Source organism: Anas acuta, chromosome 6 (genome assembly GCF_963932015.1).
Source record: "Anas acuta chromosome 6, bAnaAcu1.1, whole genome shotgun sequence".
Taxonomy (NCBI): domain Eukaryota; kingdom Metazoa; phylum Chordata; class Aves; order Anseriformes; family Anatidae; genus Anas; species Anas acuta.
In genome coordinates, this window is record NC_088984.1 from 7,426,849 (window position 1) to 7,447,454 (window position 20,606).

Sequence of the window (20,606 nt, forward strand, 5' to 3'; positions counted from 1 at the left end):
GACTTACCAAAGGGCACAGGGAAGAAAAGATCCCAGGCGAAGAGAAGGAGCGGGTGGCAAAATCCCTTTCCTTCGCTCCTTCCAGCACCAGAGCCTTCCAGGGGAGCTGGCGGCAGCTCGAGCGGCGTCCGCAGCCGGCTCCGTGCGTCCGTCCAGGACAGGAGCCGACGGCTGGGGCTGGCTTTGGCTGGCGTTTGTCCCTTTGGCTTTGCTTTCCCTCTCGCCGAGCTATCCCCTCCCCAGCGCCGCGTCCCCGGGGCCAACTTCGGGGCACCCCGAGCGCAAAGGGGGGGACCGGAGGGGGGCTCAGCCCCGCGAGCTGGGCGCAGCGGCGGCCGGCGGGGGAGCGAGGGGAGGACGGAGGAGAGGAGGCAGCGGGACGGGGACGGAGGAGGTTGGAGGCAAGGACGGAGGAGGCTGGAGGCGAGGAGGTGTCGGGTCGGATCCCTCCCCTCCGCCCAGACCACACCGGGGAGAGGCAGCGGGGAGGTGGCCGGGGGCTGCCGGCACCGAGCCCCAGCCCCGGTTAACCCGGCGAGGGGCGAGACGGCACGGAGGGAGGGCAGGGAGGAGGACAGGGAGGACGGCCGGACAGAAAGAGGGCTCCTAGTTATGAATATTAACTCCTAGTTATGAATATTAACTCCTAGTTATGAATATTAACTCCTAGTTATGAATATTAACTACTTCCTCCACGGGCAGCGCTGCGTTAACCATTTCTTAGGCACCGCGGACGGACGGATGGACGGATGGACGCCCCCCTCCCCAGCCTGGCACAGAGCGCATCACCCCGCTGGAGGGGACCCCAGCCCCTTGGGGACCCCCCAGCCTGAGCCCCCCAGCCCTGCCCAGCTCCCACGCCGTGTCACACCTGTCCCCAGGAAGCCAGGACGCATTTTGGGGTGGGAGGGGGATGGCCTTTTGGGCCCCACGGGGTGCTTTGAGGGGGCTGGAGTCCTGAGTTTCTCCTTCATAAACGCCCGGCTCAAGAGGAGCAGAAACCCCTCATGGCCAAACCCCTCTCCCCTCCCAGTGGCCACGCTCCAGCTCCATCCAAAATGCAAGTTCTGCACTCTCTTCCCCCCAAAATGACCATTTCCCACCTTCCCTTTTCCAGCCAGGCCCCCGACTCAGAGCCCCATATCCTCCAGACAGTGGCACGCACCAAGCTAGCATCTTTGCAAACCTTCTTTTCCCCGTTTTACACCTTTTTCTTCTTTTCCCCCAGGTCCCACAGCCCTGGGCACCCACGGGAGGGCAGGCCAAGGACCCCAAACACGCACACCTGCCCCCAGCGGGTTTGGACTTTAAGGACTCGAAGAAGGAGAAGGAGAAGGGGCTGAGCTTCCAGTGCCTGCCGGGCACCCAGCCCACAGCCCTGCTGTGCGCCCTGCTGGCCCGCAGCCCCGCAGTCCCCGCTTCTCCACCCCAAAATATCAGGTCAGAGGACGGCCCCTGCCTCGGGAGCAGCTGCCGGCTCGCGTGCCCAACCCAAACATCCAGACGAGCCCACGGATGCTCCAGCATTTTCCCCTTTCGGGGAATAACCCAAAAGAAAGGAGGACAGCCTCACTGCGGACCCAGCTCCAGCCTAGCCGGGTCCCCGCTGCCCAGCAGCAGGGTGCGAGCCCCGCGTGCCCCCCAAAAACCCACCCGCTGAGCCCTTACCTCGCGGCGGTCGGAGCGCAGGGCGGCGGAGATGGGCGGGCTGGGGAGGGGGAAGCGGATTCCTTCGGCTTTAGTCAGCTGGCGAAGGCGAGAGCAGAGCCAGCGGCTCCCCTCCCCGCAGAGCCCGGCCAGGGGACGGAGCCAGCCGCGGGGGGAGCGCCGCAGCCCGGCAGCTCCACGATGGCTTTAACAGCCCCGGCCTGGCCCCGGGTGGCTCCCCGCTCCTCCGCGCTCCTGGCGGCCCCCCTGGAGGCAGGATCCAGCCCCGCAGTGGGGGGGACAAACCCGTGGCGGTGACCCCAGCTGGGGACGCGGTGACCCACGGAAAGGTGCGCGGGTGTCCACTAGCACGGGACGGGGAGACCAGGCGGGAGGAGGAGGGCACCAGCATAACCCCAGGAGGTTTCCCAGCCAGGGCTGGCCTTGGGGAGGTGGTGCCCCCCTGACTGTACCCCCCCCGGGTACACCCAGTCCCCTCCGAGCCAGCCAAAGGGTACATCAATCAGGAGGGGAGCGCACGCGCCTGAGCGCGGCCGAGCGCGGCGCCAGCAGCATTACTCAGGTGGGGATTTAGCAAGTCCCCTGCAGATGTTGGGCTTGGCCCGGCCTCGGCAGCACAAAGCGGGGCCGGGCAGGGCTGGCCCGAAGCGGGAACGGGGCTGGTACGGAGGAGGGAGGCAGGGGAAGGATGGACAAGGGGTGCAGCGGGGTGAATGGGTCCAAGGGGTTGCGGTTATGGGGAGCTGCTGGGTTGGAGACGCATCCGTGGCCCTTTGGCATCACCTCGCGCTGCCCCAGGGGTGTCCCGAGCCCGGTGTCCCCCCCCTCTGCACCATCACGTATCCAGCTTTGCCCACCCCAAAAACAGCCACAGGGAAGAGCCACCACGGCAGCGACGGCTGCCAGGACGCTGGTGGGAACTCGTCACGGAGCCGGCACCAAGCCCACAACCCCTCTGAGGAGGGCGAAGGAGGGCAGGCGGAGCCACGCGGGGGCACATGAGGTGTGGCAGGATGGGGACGGGGGTGTCCCCCACACCCCGACCTCACAGACACCCACAGGGCAGCAGGGACCTGGAGAAGGTACCCTGGGTACCCTCCGTGCCAAAAACCCAGTCCTGGGGGTTCAAATCCCCCCCTGCCCCTCGGGGCCCTTCCTCCCATCCCACCCAGCTCAGCACCCCCCTCGCTGCCCAGCCTGGTCCCCAAGCAGAGCCACGGCGAGGGTGGCGGGCACGGGGGGGCGGCGGAGACGCGGCACGGGGCGGGGGGAACCCACCGGTTCGCGGGTGATCCCGAATTCCCTGGTTGCCACCTCCTCGGGGAGCCTTCGCCGGGCGGCGGGGAGCGGCAGTGGCAAAGGAGCGGCGCGGCGGCTGATCCCACCCCGGGGCTCTGGTCCCGTCCCCCCCCCACGCCTCGTGCCAGCCTAGGTCGTCCCCCCCCCTCCTCTCACCCCTCCGCCCCACCGCTGCCGCCGCCGCCGCCGCTCGCTCACGCCTGGTGTGCCAAAAAATGCCGGCGTGCGATTCCCTGCCCAAATAAGGCCAGAACAACCATAAACACCGACCCCTCGCACCGCCAGCCCCGATCCCGGCCCCATGGCGCACGTGGGCCCCCGCGGCCGCCCCGCCGGCCTGCCCACCCACCGGAGAGCGAGGGAGGAAGGAAACCGAGCTGGAGAGGGGGGGGAAAAGAGACGGCAAAACTGCCAGATCCCCGCTGCCAACCAGACAGGAGGCTCGCCACCAAAAGCCAGCGGGAGGAGGATCGCGGGGGGGTCCCCCTTCTCCACGGAGACCCCACACGGGGCAGAGCTGTGCGCCCCCACCCCAAAGGCAGCCTGCCAGGACGAGACCCCTGCGGGGACGGGGCAGGCGAAGCCACCCAAGGTTCGCAGCCGGCACAGCCGGTGACCTTCAGGGACGCCGGGCACCGCAGCTGTCCCTGCCCCGGGGACGGCCAGGAAAATTCAGGCATCTGCTCGGCCACAGGTGCTTTGGCCACCAGGACGCGGGCTCGGCACCCTCAATATGTCTAAAATACAAGCACGCCCTGTCCTTGGAGAGCAGGCGAGGGCAGCCAGCATGCAGCAGCCAAGCGGGGGGCTCGGGGACCTTCTCCCAGCTCCAAGCAGACAGCGCGGGGACAGCGAGGCGTCCTCGTCCCCGGCAAGGGGAAACCGAGGCACGGCAACATCCCGGGGGCCCCGTGAGCCGCCCGCGGCCCTGACCTTTCTCCAGGTGCTTGGCAGGCAGCGGAGGCTCGGCCCAGGTTCCCTCGGCGCTGTCCTCGCGCTGGATGTTGAAGTTCTCGTAGGAATCCCAGCGGATGAGCGGGTCGGAGGTGTTGTAGTCCACGGAGACGCTGGGCCCGTTCTCCAGGTGCTCCATGCCTGGGAGGATGAGGGGCGGGCGGGCGGGACGGCACGGGTGGGATGGGGTGAGGGAAAAAGGGGGAGGCACAGGGGGTAAGGGAGGAGCGTCACAGATGGGGCTTTCTCCCACTTTTGGGAGAGAAGTGGGGGTATAGATATAGGAACGGGGGCACCAAGAGGGACGGGTGGGCTGGGGGGTACAGCAGAACGCACAGACGAGGTGTACGTGGCTGGCTGGGGTTTTTGGGGTCGCCTGGGGACAGGCGGATGGACTGACAGAGCGTGGGCTTTTTGGGGCAGGGAGTGCTCCCCGCAGGGTGCGCCGTACCTTGGATCTTCTCGGGGCCATAGGAGAACACGAACTCCACCTTCCCGTACTCGGGGAAGCGGTCATCTGGCAGGGAGAGAGCAAAGAGACCGTCCCCATCTGTCCCACCAAGCAAAATGTGCCCAAAGCTGCCCCGGCCAGCTCAGGGAGAGGTTTTCCTTGGGCAACGATGCCCGGATTTGGGGTGATGCTGCCAGGATGGATTGTGCTCCCCACCAGCGGGGTGCCCAGACATCCCAGCAACGGGAGCAGCCTCGGGGCCGCAGGAGGAGCCGAAAACTGGCAGGAGAGAAGAGGGCAGCGTGGTTACCTCGGAACGCCTCGTCCAGGTCCTCCTTGCCGAAGACGATGTCCAGGTCGTGCACAGCGCACGTGTGGAACTGCACGCGGAAAATCACGTCGCGGGTCGGGCTGCGAAACTTCTTGTGGTAGCACTTGAGCTGCGGGGAGGAACGGGGATGAGGACGAGTCCCCCCCGGTTACCAGGATCCCCCGGGACACGAGGAGCAGCGGGGGACGGGCTCCTTACCAAGATATCGCCCTTCAGCAGCAGCCCGGGCTCGATGGTGATGCAGATGCCCGTCTGGCTGTCCCCTTGCACGTTGCTGCGGAGAGGGACGGCACGTGGACACGGGTGGCAGCACAGAAACCCCACAGCACCCCGACTCCTCCTGCCCCATTCCATCCCAGGAGATGCCCCCCTGCCTCAGTTTCCCCTCCTGCACCCCACAAACACCCCGGGGGCCGCCTGCGAGCGGTGGCGGCGACGTTTGGCACTGGGGGACGCGGGAAGAAGGGGGGCCAGGCGCCGGGGGGACCCGCAGTGGGAATTGGGCAGCTGAGAAATGAGCTCCTTGGCCTTCCCCTGTGCCTGCTCCTTGGGATCCTGGTGCTGGTGGGGCTGGGAATGGGGGCACAGACCCTGCCCCGGGCGGCAGCACCGGGACATGGTGTTGGGGTGAACAGTGGGGAGGTGAAATTGTGGGGAGCTCTTCTTTGGGGTGAAGAAGGCCACCAGGGATGAGGGATGGGGGGGCTGGCAGGGTGTCAGCCCTATAGGATTGCTATAGGGAGGACGAACCAGCCCTGGGAGGGTGCCTCATGTCACATCGCTCTGTAACCCCACGGGAGGAGCATCCCTCTGGCCCCAACGCCTCCGTGTCCCCAGGGAGGGCGAGGTGTCCCCGGACCCAGGCTCCGCACAGCCCCAGGCTCCCTCTGCTGATGTGCAGAGTCACTACAGCCCCCCCCCACAGCAACACTGCCCAGTATGGCCCAGTACGGCCCAGTATAACCAGTTACAGCCTCTAAGAAAACGGGGAGCCTCTTTTTTTTCTCTCCCGAGGCCGGTGGGAACCAAAAGGGCTGAGCAGCGGGACCGGGACCGCAGGGGGCTTGGTCTTGGATGTCTCCATCACCCCCCCAAGATGTGAGCCCCCCTCCCCAGGATAATTACTAGATCCCCGAGGTGTAGACGGGCTGCATGGCCTGGTAGATCTTGAGGAAGGGCCGGCAACCTGGAAGACATCAGCGGGGGAGAGAAGGCGCACGTTGTTAGCCGGCGGGGCGGAGGGGCCGGGGCAGGGCTTAGTCACGGGGGAGAAATCCAAACAGGGAAGGAGCCAAGGCAAACAGCCGCTCCCCGCTGGGGCCACCGGCCGCGGGCAACAGCTGGGGCTGCGCTGGGGTGGGCAGAGAGGGATGCTCGGGGCTGGATGGGGCTGGATGGAGGGGGCTGGACGGGGATGGATTGGGATGGATGGGGCTGGATGGGGCTGGATGGGGCTGGATGGGGATGGATGGGGCTGGATGGGGCTGGATAGGGCTGGGGGCACCGTACCGCCTTTGGACTCGAAGTTGGGGATGCCGTGCATGATGACGTGGTGCAGGAAGAGGGGTTTGTTGTTCATCTTGATGCTGCCGGACAGCAGCCCGCTGAAGTAGTGGATGTACCTGCGGGGACGGGACGGGATGGGATGGGGAGGTCAGGGGCTGTGCCGCAGCCCTCACCCCCCCCCCGGCACAACCACGGGGTGAAACCTGGGCTGTGGACGCCCCCCAGGACTCACCTCCTCTGGGAGGGCTGGCCCACCGGCACCACCTTGTCCTCGTAGAAGCGCTTCATGGCAAACCTGTCCAGAGCCTGGTCGGCGCTGCGGGGACAAGGAGATGGTGAGGGGAGAAGGGAGGCGGTGGCACCGGCACCGGCACCATCCCCACGTGGGGGCAGCGGGTCGGGGTGCCCCGGGGCCGGGTACGGCTCTCACCTGGCTGAGATGTTGCTGTAGTGCATGTAGGCTGCCACCACCACCCCCAGCCGGCCGCGGTTCCCCTGTGACAGCAAAAAGGGTCAGCACGGGGGTTGGCGTCACCCCCCAGCACCCACGCTCCATCCCATATAACCACGCACCCACAGGATGCTGGCACACCGAGCCACGAGCCACCGGCTCCCTGCACCCCTTGGGGTGCTCAGGACCCCACCCCAGCCCCCGTGTCCCTCCCCGTTTTGGGGACGGGCCGCAGCCCACCTTGTTGTGCAGCACCACCACGTTGTGCCCCCCCGCGTTCAGCCACGTGTCCATGGCTTTGCAAATGCTGCAGATCTTCTCCAGCGCCGGGGTGTGCAGGTCGGGCCAGCCGAAATCCAGCACCTGGGTGAGGAATTGGGGAGGGGGGGGAGTGGGTGGGACACAGCCGGGGGTCACATCCACGCCCCCAGGAGCTTGCAGCAGGAGCTGGTCCCACAGATTTCCCCAGCCCCCAAAGCCCCGCGCTCCCCGCGGGCACGACCCACCTTGGGGTGCAGCTTGCTGATGTCGTGTCTCCGCTCGGACAGATTGAAAAGCTTCAGGGAAGAGGAAAAACAGAGTGAGGGGACACCTTCCTCCCCAGCAACCCTCCCACAAAAAAAAAAAAACACCTCCACGTCCGTGCACAGAGCCTCCCTCTCCGGCTCAGCACAGCGGGATGGAGACCAGCCGGCGGCGAGGACGCAGCGCCTTAATTCCTCCCAAAACCCCAGCCCCTTTCCCGGGGTCCCTCACCACGTAGTTGTCCCCGTGCTTGGACTTCAGCATGTGGGCCACCTCGCGCAGGTTGCTGCGGAAGCTCTGCTCCTCGGCCGCGCTGGGGTAGGAGACGGCGATGATGCGCTCCGTGATGTACACCAGGTCCAGCTCGCAGCTGCTCTCCATCGCCGCCGTCACGCTCATGCTCCTGGGCGAGGGAAGGGGATCACCATCAGGACATGGCACCGAGGGGACACGGTGACATTGCCCACCCGGCACAGCCGCTTGGGTTGCGGGGCATGGGCTGGGACAGGTGGGGACGCCGGGGTCGGGCTTCCCGTGGGTTTTTTTTCCCCGCTCCCAGGTGTCGTTGTGGCCCCATCACCGCAGGTCCCCGTCCCCACGTGGACTCTACCTGGACGCTTTGCGGCGTGACTGCCCGCTCCTGGGGGATTTCGTGGTGTCCTAAAGAACCAGAGAGGAAAAGCGAGTTACTGCCGTGGCTCCGGAGGGGCCGAATGTCCCCAGGGGCAACGCCAAGGCTGGCGCATCCATCCCCGGCGCACCAAGCCCCATCCCGGTGCCACCAAGCACCCCATCGCAGCCCGCGGGAGGCTCGCATGGCCGGGCAGCGCCGTTTGCTTTGGCCCCGGCTCCACCACGCCGAACGCCGGGAGGAAATGTTTGAGCTCTCCGAGCAGGAAACTTCTATTTATGCGTCTTCTCCGGCCTCAAGAATTTCATCTGCAGCCCGTTTGTTGGGCGACTTCGTGACCTCAGCCGAAAAACAAAGCAGGGTTTCCAAAAAAAACCCGCTGAGGGAAAACACACTCACACCTCATTAGTTTTAGTATCTCTCGCTAACGAGCAGGAGGCCTTTAAAGACTCATCTCGCACGGGCAGCACCTCCCGAGCCCCGGGAAGGACCCGAACCCCATCCACCGGCCGATGCGGAGCTGCAGGACGTGCCACCACCCCGTGGGGTCCCGAGACATGACCCAGCCCGGGGCAGGTTTGGCAACCAACATCACCTCCCGCTGCGGCTCCTGCGTCCCCAGCCGGTCCCGTCAAGGTCACGGTGCCCGGTGGAGCTCCGTGGGAGGTTTGGGGTGGCCGACGGCCTCCCCGATGAGCTGCCCGGGGGCTCAGCATCCCTGCCCGAGCCCCTCTGGGTGGAATTGGTGCCGCGGAGACCCTCGGGAGCAGGGACCTGGGGTCCCCATCCCAAGCTGCCCCCTCTCCTGTCACCTCAGCATGTCCCCAGGCTCTTGGCACCATCCGGAACCCACAGGTCCCACCCGCCCCCAGCCGCTGGCAGGGCGACGTGAACCACAAGAAAGGGCGCAGGAAGACCAGAAAACTCCCCAGGAGAAGCAAAGCTGGCAAAGAGCGCTCCAAAGAGCTCCCTGCTGGACTTTCCCAGCCCTGGGTTCCCTCTCTCCTGTTCATCAAGAGCTGGAGACGTGACCTGAACCACCACAAGGACGGGACAAGCAGCCTCCCAGGTGAGGAAGGCTCTCATCTCCTCTTCCTCACGGCCAATCTCCATCCTCCATCCCCACCCGGGGCCCGCTCCATCCCAGCCCCGGTGCGCGCGGAGGCAGGCGAGCAGGGGGAAGCCGTCTGCGTTGACTTTGGCAGGCCGTTTGTCTACACTGTCTTAGCAATTTCATGTCCACAGATTAAATAACGGATCCCCAGCTCTTGGACAGGAAAGCCGGCTTTGAGGCAAAAGCCCCGGCCTCCTCTCCAGGGCCTCTCCACCGGGCTCTGCCACCGCCTCCGCCGCTCGCCCCGGGCACGGTCCCGGGCACGGGGGGGTCCCCACGGCACCGGGGGGGGCCTCGGGAGCAGGCTGAGGGGTTGTGGCTGCGGGGTGGCTTGCGGCGAGAGGACAGGCATGAAACATCCCCAGCGATGTCTCGAGGGGGAGGCCAGGCCCCCCCGGCACAGGGCACTTACCGGGGTGTCCGCCTGCTGGGTGATGCTCTCCCCTGGGGACGGCTGCGGGCGGACAGGCAGGAGGAGAGGGGGAAATGAGGGAAAGGAGACAGGGAGAAGGAGAGAACGGGAGAGAGAGAGAGGGTGAGAGACGCGCGCACACACACAGAGAGTGGAGGCCGGGGTCAGAAGTTCCCCCCCGGCTATTTCTGGCCCTTCCTAGGAAGCGCTCCGCCGTGCCGTTTCCTTCCCTGCCCGCGGCCCCGTGGGAAGGACGTGTCCGTTCTTCCTAAAAGCCGGGAATCCCTCGAAACCCAAGCGTGGCACGGGGGTGACACGGAGCCCTGATGGGGGCCGAGGGCACTGCCCCCCTGCCTCGCAGCAGCTTGCCCCCCACGGGGCCACGGTCACAGACGGAGAGCACCCACACCCCGACACCCCTCCGGCATCCCCCAGGGCCAAATCCCCCAAAAGGGACGGATGCTTCCCACATCCCTCCTCACCCCACAACCCACGGGTGAGGTGGGAGCGCTGCGGTGATTTACAAGAAGAAAAGCAGCCCCCAGACTCCGCCGTGGCCCCCCGAAGCGGGCGCTGGGCGTTGTAGGGCCGCGATGCAACGGGGAAAACAACGGCACGAGCCCCGCACTGCCTGCCTGGGGTCACCCCTCTGCACAGCTCCATGGTGCTGTGGGGGCACAGCGAGGGTCCCCGCGGGGCAGGGGATGCTGAGGAAGGGGTACATTTGGTGAGATGTCTCCTGCGGCCTCTGGAGCTTCGAAAAGGGGGCCAGGGGCCAGCAGTGCCCAGACCCCAAGGATAGGGGCAGCGCTGCCACCTCCAGCCCTGGCAGCGGGGCAAACCCCTTTCCATTTCCTCCTGAAGCCGCAGTAACGGTCCCAGCTGGCAGCCAACACGTTTCTGCCAACGATAAGTGCCCGAGGCGGTGCAGGCGGAGATTAAACCCGGGGCAGATAACCACCGAGGGGGCCCTGCTCACGCGCCGCCCTTGTGAGCTGGCGGGGGCCCTGCTGAGCATCCTCTGTGCCACGGGGTGCCCTGGGGGGGCACAGGCACCCGGCACCGTGCCAGGCTGCCCAAAGCCCCGGGTTCATGTCACCCCAGATGCCCCCCAGCCTCCATCCAGCGCTGTGCACATCTGTCGGCTCATAAACGGTCCCGGGGGGGGACAAAAGAAAGGGGGTGACAATAGCAAGGGACGCTAACGCGCGGCCTTGGGCGCCCGCAGCCAAAGGCACATCTGCTAGAGCCATCTCCGGGCGTGCAAGAAACCCGCTCCAAGCCGGGAGGGGAGGCCCCCAGCTCCAGGGGACACCAGAGCCTGAGCCGGTCACGTCCCACCCGCCTGTCCTCCTCAGGGCCCGTGCCAGCCCTCTCCCCAAAAAGCCCCAGCTCTGGGGGTCCGGGGATGGCTCCACGCGGGGTGGGGGGCACTTACCAGCTCATAGTTGACCGCGGGGGCGCACGGGGTGGCAGCCTGCAAGGGAACAGAGAGGGCACGAATTAATCCCCCGCAGAGCCCGGCACGGGAAGGGGACAGGGCGCAGCGTCCCCCGGGGCAGAGCCAGCACCCAGCAGGGAGCGATGGGGACACCAAACCCACGGGCAGGAGCACGGGCACCGTCCCGAGGTCACGGCTGGGCTCCTGTAGGGACAGGGGAGGATTAGGGGACATCCTAGGGACGCCCTGTGCCGGTGGCAGTGCCACACGTCCTCGGCCGGGCAGGGGCAGCCCCAGCCCCAGGTTGCTGGAACAAAACCCAGCCCGGCCTCGTGAGCGCTTCTGCAGACGCCAGCCGAACAGCCCAGCTATTGTTACCTTAATTACCAGCGGCAATTACTGACAATTAACCTTGGGTTTTGCGTGCGCCCCAGCGCGCTGGGAAGCAGCAGCGCGCCGCCGCCACGCTGGGAGAGGCAGCGCCTTGTTTGTCGGGGCCGGGAGCAGCACCAGGAGCTGCTGCAGCCCCGTGGAGGACTGGGGATGCTGGTGGTGGTGAGAGGCTGTGATTCAGGGCACCTCGTCCCCTATACTCCCAACATGTGTCCCCAGGGAGCAGTGACCCCATTAAGCCACCCCCTGCCCCGTCCCAGGCACTGATGCCTCGAGGTGCTGAGCTCTGACGCCCAACACCACACCGGGGCTGGTCCCCAAGCACCACGGCACGGGGACCCCTTGCACCCCACTCTTCCTCCCTTGCCACGGGCTGCAAAAAGCAGGTTTGGGGCAAAACCCCGCTGTGAGCAGCCAGATCCTAAAGGTGCCCCCTCCCTCTCCAGCCGCCGGACCGTTCCCGTCCCGCCTTCGTGTTTTGTTCGGGGGTTCCTCCTCCTCCTCCTCCTCCTCCTCCCGCTCCCTTCCCCTGCGCATTATTATTATGATTTTATTCTAATGCAGAAACGCTTCCATAAAAGGCCCCTTTCCCTGCCCCGCGGCGCTGGCCCCACGCCAGCCTCCCTGGAATGTTCTCCGGCAGCGAGCCGCCGCGGACGGGGCCGGCACGGGGCCGCGCTGCGCCCCACGCTGCGCCCCACACCCGCCCCCCCAAAGGGATGCTCACACAGGTTCCCCCACACCCCGGCACCCCCAGAACCCCAATTCCTGAGGCTAACGATGGGGGGAACAGGGGGAGCCGCTCCGCTCCCCCCGCCACGGGACACAAGGGCGCTGAGGACAGGTAGGGCGCGTGCCCACCCGCCCCCTGGTTTCCGCGCCAAGCTTTCAGGCTCCAGATGCTCCTTCAGCTGCAGAAGCTTCGGGGGGTGTCCGTGGTCATAATTCCCTGCCCCGGTGGATTCTCCGATGACTAATATGGGGTTGTGCTCAGCCGGCACCTCTCCTCCCATTCACAGGAGGCACCGACACCGCCTGTCTCTCTCTCATCCCAGAAAGGCAGTTTTAGGAGGCCGGCAGGAGCCCAACACCATTTTAAGTTTCTGCCCCTCTCCAGCTTGGCTAAAACGAGCTCTTGGGTTGCAGGAGAAGAGAGCAGCCCCCGAGCCGGGCAGCACAGCCCTTCCTTGGGAAGCCGAGCTCCCGACCCAGCGGCACAGCAGCATCCCTCCTGTCCCCGAGGCACCCCAGCTGGTGGCAGCGGGGCTGCGAGCAAGGGGCTGAGCTTTCAGCCGGGCTTGGCAACGGCGAGCCCTGCACCCGTCCCCTCATCCCCCTGCCCCTCGCTGCCTGTCCTGCCCCTGTGTCCATGAGACGAAGGGAAACGCTCAGGGACCACACAGGTGACGGCGCCACCGCCATCCCCAGGGACCCCCACGTCCCCTGCTGCCGGGGTTTGGGGGATAAGGCAGGGGGTCTCATGCACCCCCCGGCCAGGTTTGCCGGGCTGCAGCAGACACAGCCGCCTTTCTTCTCCCCCCCCCCTGCCGGTGTTTGCATTCCTGCCGCCCGGCTCCCGCCGCTGCGACCCCTCCGCCCGGCAGCCCTGCCCAGGAATGCGAGGAACGAGGCGCAGCGGGGCGGCCGCCCACCCCCAAGCCCTGCACCCCCCCAGGTCGCAGCCCTTCCAAAGGGTCCCCGCCGTGAGACCCCGGCCTCTCCTCGAAGGTGAAGCCCAGCCCAAGGTTCTCCAACGCGGCCCGTGGGGGCTCCCTGATGTCTCGTAAAGGGTTGGGCACGGAGCACATCCTGCACTTGGGGGGTGCCAAGGGGCTCCCCCTGCATCCAGCCGCCTGCTGGCACAACATCTGCAGAAACTTCACGCCCCTGGGACATCCAGCACACAGCAAACACCCACGGGGACTCCGGGGGTCCCCTGGCTGGGCTGCGGGACGCGAGGATGCTGCGCTGTTGCTCCCGGGGCCGGGCAAGCACTGGCCCTCGGCCCGTGGCACAGCCCGCCCAGCTGCCGGTGGGTTACACAGGCCCATCGCTGACGCATATCCCTTCCTTTGGGTGGCGGTTTTTGTTTTTCCCTTCCCCAGGAGCTCTGATAAACAAGCCCGAGCCGTCTGATATCCGGGCCGGTGCTGACCCTTGCGGTGCCAGGAGCAGCGGCGGGAGCCAGCGCGCACCCGGTGCGCTCCCTGGCACGGTGGAGACACTCAAAGGGGAGACACATGGCCTCCCCCGGGGCCATGGGGAGGACGATCCCCTCCCGTAAAGCCACAAGAGCTGGGCAGAGGGTGGGACGTGCAGTTGCCAAAGAGGACGGTGACTCAGTGACTCAGTGGCTCAGTCACTGTCCCACAGAACACAGCTGGGGTGGCACCAGAGGATGCGTGGAGAGGAGTCACCCCGGCTCCCCCCTTGCACCCAGCGCCATGTCACCCCGCAGGGGACCTCTGTCCCCCGAGAGCAGTCCCCTGAGCTGTGTGCCACCCCACGTCCCAGCTGTGCATCACCTCCCCGAAAGGACAAGGCTGAGAGCGGTGGCACCCCCACATCCGAAGGGGAGCGACCCCGGGGCTCCGCGCCCCTCCGGCCACCTGCCCGCTCCCCGCCACACTCCCTGCTCCCACCCCAAATTTCACCCCGTGCGTTTCTCGCCGCCGCAGCCAATCTCCTGTTTATGCAACAAGTCCCCCGCGGGAGGACGGCATGTTTCCAGCCATGCTCCCCCCCTTCAGCCCAGCCCCACCCTGCCCAGGCTCGGTGCGCTGCGGGCACCCCGTTGTGCCAGCCTCGGGGCGCCCGCACCCAGCCGCTTGCGGGGGGATCCCGAGAAACGGGGCTCAGCGCCCAAGCACGGCAAGTGCTCGGCTGCTTTTCGGGTTTCTGCCCCTCAGCTGTGTCCTGCAAAGCCACTGGCTGCGGGCAGGACGTGCCGGGAGCCCCAGTTTGGCCGGGATGAGTCAGGAGCTGGGGGTGAGTCAGGAGCTGGGCGGACGCCGGAGCGCAGAGGTCCCGCTGCTCCCAGGCTTTGCTCCGAGCATCCCCTTCCCAGAGCCACGGCCCCGCCACGTGCCCGGCCCCGAGGCGCTCCCAGAGCAGGGCAGAGGCCACAGGCTGGGCGTCACCGTGTCCCTGCAGCCGTTGCACAAGAGATGCTGGCGGTACCCGGGGAGGGAAGTGCTCTCCTCCGATCCCCAGCCCGGAGGCTCGCTGCGGGGCGAACCCCTTGCAGCACCCACACGCCCCGCTCCTATTTCTCCCTTGCACGCCTCCTTGATTCAGGCCACTAAAACCCCAGAAGAGCCACAAGGAGGGCTCAGGAACAGAAAGGATTCACCCCATACCCAAGCACAGGGGAAGGATGAGCACCAACCACGGGGCAGCGCGAAGGCAAGGGGACGCCGTCCCCAAGCACCCCACCACAGCCACCCCAAACCCCCATAACCCCAGCAGCGCCCTTCCTTGGGGTCAGCACTGATTTCCAACAGCACCCGCAGTGCTCCAAGAGCCGTGGCACCGTGGCACAGCCCGGGGACATCCCCAGCTGCCCTGCTGCAGCCGGAGGCCGCCAGCCACCCCGGTGACACGCGGGTGCCTGGTTAAGCTCACGGCGGGGCCGTGCGCCCGGCACGCGGTTCCCTGCCCAGCACCAGCGCAGGATCCCTCCCCTCCCACCTCCCCCCTGCTATTTCCAACAAACACCTCCGAGCGCTGGCCCCGTAAACACCCTCGTGGCAACAAGTCCTCGTCCCCTGGCAGCGCGGTGGCTCGGGGCAGCAAACCTGAGGGGACCATGTAAGGGAAGGCAGCGGAGAGCTGCCGGGACGCCGCGCAGCCGCCCCACGGTGCCGAGCCCGTCCGGGATGGCCCCTGCCCCGGTGGCCCACCAGGAAGGTGGCAATAGGGGCAGGGAGGGTGGCAGCCCCAAGGGCTCCGGGTGGCGTGTCACTTGTCAGGCTGAGCCGGGAAGGGGATGCGCGGGAAAGTTGCGGGGCCTCCAACTCCGACTGGTTTCGATTGAACCAAAATAGCTGGGTTTAACCCAAATAAGGGCAGCTCCTGGCTCCGAAGGGCTTCGAGCAATCGGCCCAGGGGTTGCAGCGGCCGGACTGGGAGAAGGAGGAGAAGCCGTGCCCTTGGACATTCCTTGGGATGCAAAAGGGCTCTTTGGGGTCGGCAGCACGGCACGGGCACCTCGGCGTGCCCCAGAGCGGGGCCGGCCCTGCTCTGCCTCCTCCTGCGGGCGCCGGGCTCGGCACGGGGCCGGCCACGGGTAGGGCCGTGCTGTGCTCCAGCACCTAAAAAGGCAACGTTTCGGCACCGGCCGCCCCGCCAGGCCAGCGCCTGCCTGGCTGCGGCCCCAGCGCCCGTCCCGTGGCCACTCTCCCAGCCTGGCCACCACCCGTGGGTGCTGCCACCCGTGGGTGCTGCCACCCGCGGGCGCAGGGATGCCCGTCCCCAGGGTGCCACCTGCCCCGGCACGGGGACTCCGGATAGGATTGGGGTCTCTGCGCCCTGCTCCAGCCACCGGGGCGGGAGGATCCCAGGGCTCTCGTCCCCCCTTGGGGACCCCAATCGGCCCCGGGGATCGACTGGGATGGAGAGGTCCTCGCGCGGGATCGGCCAGCGAGTGGATTCTTGCAGGGATTGGTCGGCGAGTGGATCCTCGCTGTCGGCACGTGGATCCCCCCCTGTGGCATTGTTTGGATCCCCGATACTCACACGGGATTGGCCAGGGCAGGGATCCCAGCACAGGATTGGTCGCTGAGTGGATCCCCGCGTGGCACTGCCCAGCGGGGGTACCCCCAGTCCCTGTGGGGCCGCGATCCCCGTGCCCAAACCGTCCCCTCCTGCGCCACCTGGGGGGCTCTGCCCTGCTCCTACAGGGGTGGCAGGGGGCTGAGGGGACACAGGCGCCACCGTTTTGGGGTGCCACGGGGACAGGGCGCACGAGGCTGGCCACGGGGCACAGCAAAGCCAGCGGGAGGCTGGCACCAGGCGAACCCTCCGGCTCCGCTCCCCCAAACAAACCAGGGTGCAAACAGAGCCACCGGCCCTCAGCGTTTGGGGTGAGGCCCCGGGGTGAGGCTCAGGACCCCAAAAGTCTGTGACACGGGCGAGCACAGCCCCGAGGAGCGGGGCCCCACGAAGCGTCACCGCCAGCCCTGCCCTTCCTGGCGCGGGGGCCCGCGGAGAGGCTGCCCTAGGGAGGCTCCAAAGCGGACACCGGGGGCTCGTGTCCCCCGGGGGTGTCACCAAGGGGGTGGCATTGACCAGGGTGGCGTGGGACAAGCAGGGGGCCGCCGGCAGTGCCGTGCCCCAGCAGGGACAGCGCAGCCCTCTCCGTGTCACCGCGCTGCAGGGGCACAGGGCACGTGCTCGGGTCCCCCCTGGCTCCCCAAAACGCGTCCCCAAACCCGAGCGCACCCCAGCACCCTCCACGAGCACCCTGGGGACGCAGCCACCGCCGCCCCCCTGCCGGCTCTGTCCCCACCACCCACAGCCGGGGGGGACACCCGGGGACGGACCCCGGCCCCGCGCGGGGCTGCGCAGTTCTCCTTTTTTTTTTTTTTTTTGTTGTTTTCCCCTTAAAAACAAAACGGCTGATGCCTCGCTCGGCCGTTTCCTCTCCCAGGAACACAGCCCAAAAACATCTGCGCCGCCGGGACCTGCCCTGGCGAATTTAACCCTCTGCGTGCCCGGGCGGCGTCGGGGTGGGAGGGGGGGGCCAGGAGGCCACTGTGGTGTCCCCCCCCTCCTCCCCAAGGCCCCTCACCACTCATTAACCCGGGGTTTAACCATTGACGGTCCCGCAGGAGGACGGGGAGGGGGATTAACCCCTGCGCTGCGGGGCTGTCCCCACACATACGCAGCCCACCCCGTGACCCCCCCGGTGAGGGGACACGGCTGCCAGACCCCCCCCCACTCCTGCATCCGTGGAGAGGGGGCATGGGGTGTCCGGGATGGACCCCCCCACACCCTGCACCCTCTCCCTGGCCCCCTCCCTTGACGCTGCTCCCCGCGTTGCCCCCTCTGAGCCCCCACCCCCTGCGGGACCCCCTCCGGGCACCGACCCCCAGCAGCGTCCCCAAACCCGGAGCGTGCGGGGGGGCGCAGGAGGGGGTCCCCCAGCCACGCAGCACCCTCCCCGCATGGCTGTCACGCTTGGATCCCCCCCCACGCCCCCAGGAGATGCCGCCCCGCGCAGCGTTTGTCCCCCTAATGGGGTTTTGGGGGAGGAAGAGGGGGGGGCAAGGACCCCCGTGTGCCGTGGCACCCGGCTGTACCTGGTTCATGACGCTCCCGAAATCCATCCGGGGTCTCGCCTGCCTACATCCGAGGGGGACGGCAGCGCAGCCTCACCTGGCCGGGGGGCTCTGGGGGTGGCTGAGGGGGGGGGGGTTTACCGGGGAGGGAGGGGGGGGCCGGGGGCAGGCGGGAGCCCAGCGTCGCCCGGGCGGGCAGGCGTGAAGGCGGACTGCAGGCAGAGCCCCCCTCCCTCCCCGGGACAAGCCCGGAGAAGGAAGGAAGGAAGGAGGGAGGGAGGAGGGAGGGGAGGGAAAAAGGGGGGGGAGAGCCCAAGGGTTTCGCTCCCCGCAGGCAGGACCCCGGCGATGGAGGGGAGCCGGGGAGGGGGTCCCTGCAGCCCCCCCCTCCTCGCCCCTCCGTACCCCCAAGGCTGCTGGGGGGGGCCCTGGGGCGCCGGCCCCCAGCCTTGGGGGAGGACGGGGGGGTCCCGGGTGGCTTTTTTCCACCGCTCCCCTCCCTCCTCTCCCTTCTCCCTCTCTTTCTTCTCCTCTTCCCTCTCTCCGGCGCGCTCCAAGTCGGACGCACACGCCCAGCCCCACTCCCCTCGCCTCCCCCAAAAACGCCCTTAAAGGCAACCGGGAGCCGGGCCCCGGGGCGAGGGGCGCTGGCGAGGGGGGACACACCCCCCCCCAGACCCCCAAATCAAAATTTTGCCCCCCTCCCCGAGCAGCCCAGCCCAGCGCCTCGCACGTCCCAGTGCCAAGGGGCCCCGGGCGGGCGGCGGGGTCGGGGCCTTATCGCCCCGCGTGACGCTGGCGGCGTCCCCGTGCCCTTGGCGGGGGGGTGGCAGGGGCACGGGCATGGGGCTCAGCTTGGGGCCTTTCTGTTTGGCCCCCCCAAACAGGGGACAGCTCGGTCCCCCACCCTGCATGCCCAAAAAATGGCTCTTGGGTACCCCGCTGGTGCTGGAGCGGGGGCAGAGAAGCTTTGCCCCCAAAAAAGCCAAAAAAAGGATGGGGAAGCCCTGGCTGCCGGCGCTGTCCCGTGGCACATGACACCCTGCCAGCCCCCCCACTGGCCTGTCCCAAAACCGGGGCACACCCAACGTCCCCCTGGCCTTCCTCCCACCTCCCTCCAGCCTCCTCCTCCTCCTCCTCGGAGCTCAGCCCCAGCCCTGCCCGCGGGCACCGGCAGCGGCGTGCGAGCAAGTGGTCAGTGCCAGGACACCCGGGCGCAGAGGGGCCGTGGTGTAAGGAAACCCCGGCCGCAGCGGGGCTGGGGGCGAGCCCACAGAAAGGCAAACAGGCCGGGGGGGCCACGAGCCAGCCGCCGGGCCCGGCACTGTTGACATTTTCTCGCCCAACACCTCCCCGTTCCTGTTTGCGTTTCCGTCCTCGCGCCGCGGGCCCAGCCAAAAAAACTCCAGGGCTGGCTCTGCCTGGAGCCAGGGGGTGGGATGGGGTGGGATGGGGTGGGATGGCAGCGAGGGGCTCGCCCTTCTCCCCCCGGGGCCAGCGGTGTGGGGCAGGAGCCAGCCACAGCTTTTCACATCCAACCCAAGCATCCCGCTGATCGCATCCCCTGCGCCACGCCGGGGCCGCTCCTCCTCAGCCCCACGCAGCCGCTGCTGGCACCTGCACCCGGTGCTCCTGGAAAGCGTGGAGCGAGCCCCCGGCACGTGAGGAAACCGAGGCACGGGGCGGCTGCGTGCCCACGGAGGGCTCGGGGGGCTGGGGGCTTTCCAGCAGAAATGGGGCAGGGGAACAACGAACGCCCCCAGCCCAGGAGCTGGGCACGGAGCCAGACCCGGCACAAATCTCGGCTCCCCGGGACACGGCCCCGGGGCAGCTCCCAGGCCCTGGGAAATCCCAGTGTGGGAAGAGCCGGGGCCAGATGGGAAAGGATCGGCATCCCAAGGGGTGAGCGGAGGGCACTGACAGCTCGTCCCTGTCCCCTGCCTGCAGGAGCTGTCCCCAGGGAGGCGACGGAGCTGTCCCTTGGGGAGGTGACGCGTCCCCTTCACAGGGCGCAGCCACTCGAGTCCTTAAAGTGTCGCTGAACTCAGACCCCCGCCAGCCACCAAAAACATCCCGGAGCCAACATGGGACAGGGGGACGGGTCCAGCAGGCAGCCCAGTGTCTCCGGTGGCCTCACGGAGCCCCCCCAGGGAAACCTGGGCCCGGTGACGGACCCCACCTGAACCAGCTCCTGCGCATCCCAAAGCAGCCATCCCCATCCCAAACCAGCCATCCCCATCCCAAAACAGCCATCCCGGAGCGCACCCAGCCCGGGAGGAGCATCCCCACCCACCCCCAGGGTGGCAGAAGGAAGGGGACGTGGGGACCAGCCCTGGGGGGGAGCCTCCCCGCGCTCCCCCCTGCCCTGAGCGCGGGCGGGCTCAGCACCCGGAGGGTGCAGGACGGGCCCCAGCTCCACCGACCCCCCCCCCCCAGAGCTGAGACAGAGGCTGAATATTTCGGCGGTGACGTAAAGAAGGGGAAAAAGGAAAGAGAAAAAAAAAAAAAAAAAGAAAGAAGAAGGAAAAAAAAAAAAACAACACAACCCAAACCCCCCTCCAGGACCCGCTGCGTCAACACCAGCTGGCACAGCGGCCGGGCAGGGCTGCCCCCCCCTGCAGCCCCCTGTCCCGCACCCCGGCTGGGCCCGTGCCAGGGCCAAGGACACATTCCTGCCGCATTCCTCCCCCGTGCTGTGTTGTGGAGACCATGGGTGTTGCTAATTATCTGTCCCGGAGGCAGGGTGGCTTTTAACGGGGGGCATCGGGGACGGGGACGGGACGCCCAGCCCGACGCACGGGGCTGGGGGCAGGCCAGCAGGAGAGCAGTGTGCCACAGCGGGGTCACTGCTGTCCCCTCCCTGTGTCCCCCCTGCCTGGCACAGCCACAAGGCCTGGCCATGCCCCCCTACAGCACCCAGCACCCCAAATCCAGGCTGCCCGGATGCGTCCCCGCCGTGTCCCCCCGGCCCACAGCCCAGGACCCCGTCCCCGTGCGGGGGCACAGGAGGTGCCGCGGGCACCGGGAGCGATCGCTGTGGCCAGGACACACCTCGCTGCACCGCCCTGGCCCCGCTCCAGCGCCCGGTTTAATGATGGACAAACCCCCCCCCTCCCCGACCCCATCGTGGGGGGCACTTTGGCAACCAA

The 20,606-nt window shown here is 67.7% G+C and overlaps 1 protein-coding gene across 13 annotated transcripts in view; it reads right to left on the reverse strand.

Moving 5' to 3' along the window:
- Window positions 1–20,606, reverse strand: part of TNS1 (tensin 1) — a 49,115-nt gene that overhangs the window by 23,534 nt on the left and 4,975 nt on the right. For 3 of the 13 annotated variants that reach the window (XM_068687178.1, XM_068687177.1, XM_068687175.1), the window contains exons 1-14: window positions 10,781–10,811; window positions 9,343–9,384; window positions 7,796–7,845; window positions 7,417–7,588; window positions 7,167–7,217; window positions 6,901–7,023; window positions 6,640–6,704; window positions 6,442–6,525; window positions 6,213–6,325; window positions 5,829–5,889; window positions 4,902–4,977; window positions 4,683–4,812; window positions 4,373–4,438; window positions 3,901–4,062 (exon numbers count right to left, since the gene is read on the reverse strand). In XM_068687178.1, coding sequence (XP_068543279.1) covers window positions 3,901–4,062; window positions 4,373–4,438; window positions 4,683–4,812; window positions 4,902–4,977; window positions 5,829–5,889; window positions 6,213–6,325; window positions 6,442–6,525; window positions 6,640–6,704; window positions 6,901–7,023; window positions 7,167–7,217; window positions 7,417–7,584 — 1,099 coding nt within the window. In that variant the 5' untranslated portion in view covers window positions 7,585–7,588; window positions 7,796–7,845; window positions 9,343–9,384; window positions 10,781–10,811. Of the gene's footprint in view, window positions 1–3,900; window positions 4,063–4,372; window positions 4,439–4,682; window positions 4,813–4,901; window positions 4,978–5,828; window positions 5,890–6,212; window positions 6,326–6,441; window positions 6,526–6,639; window positions 6,705–6,900; window positions 7,024–7,166; window positions 7,218–7,416; window positions 7,589–7,795; window positions 7,846–9,342; window positions 9,385–10,780; window positions 10,820–17,478; window positions 18,132–20,606 lie in introns of those variants that run through there. The other 10 variants (XM_068687188.1, XM_068687181.1, XM_068687182.1 and 7 more) reach the window with 9 other exon arrangements.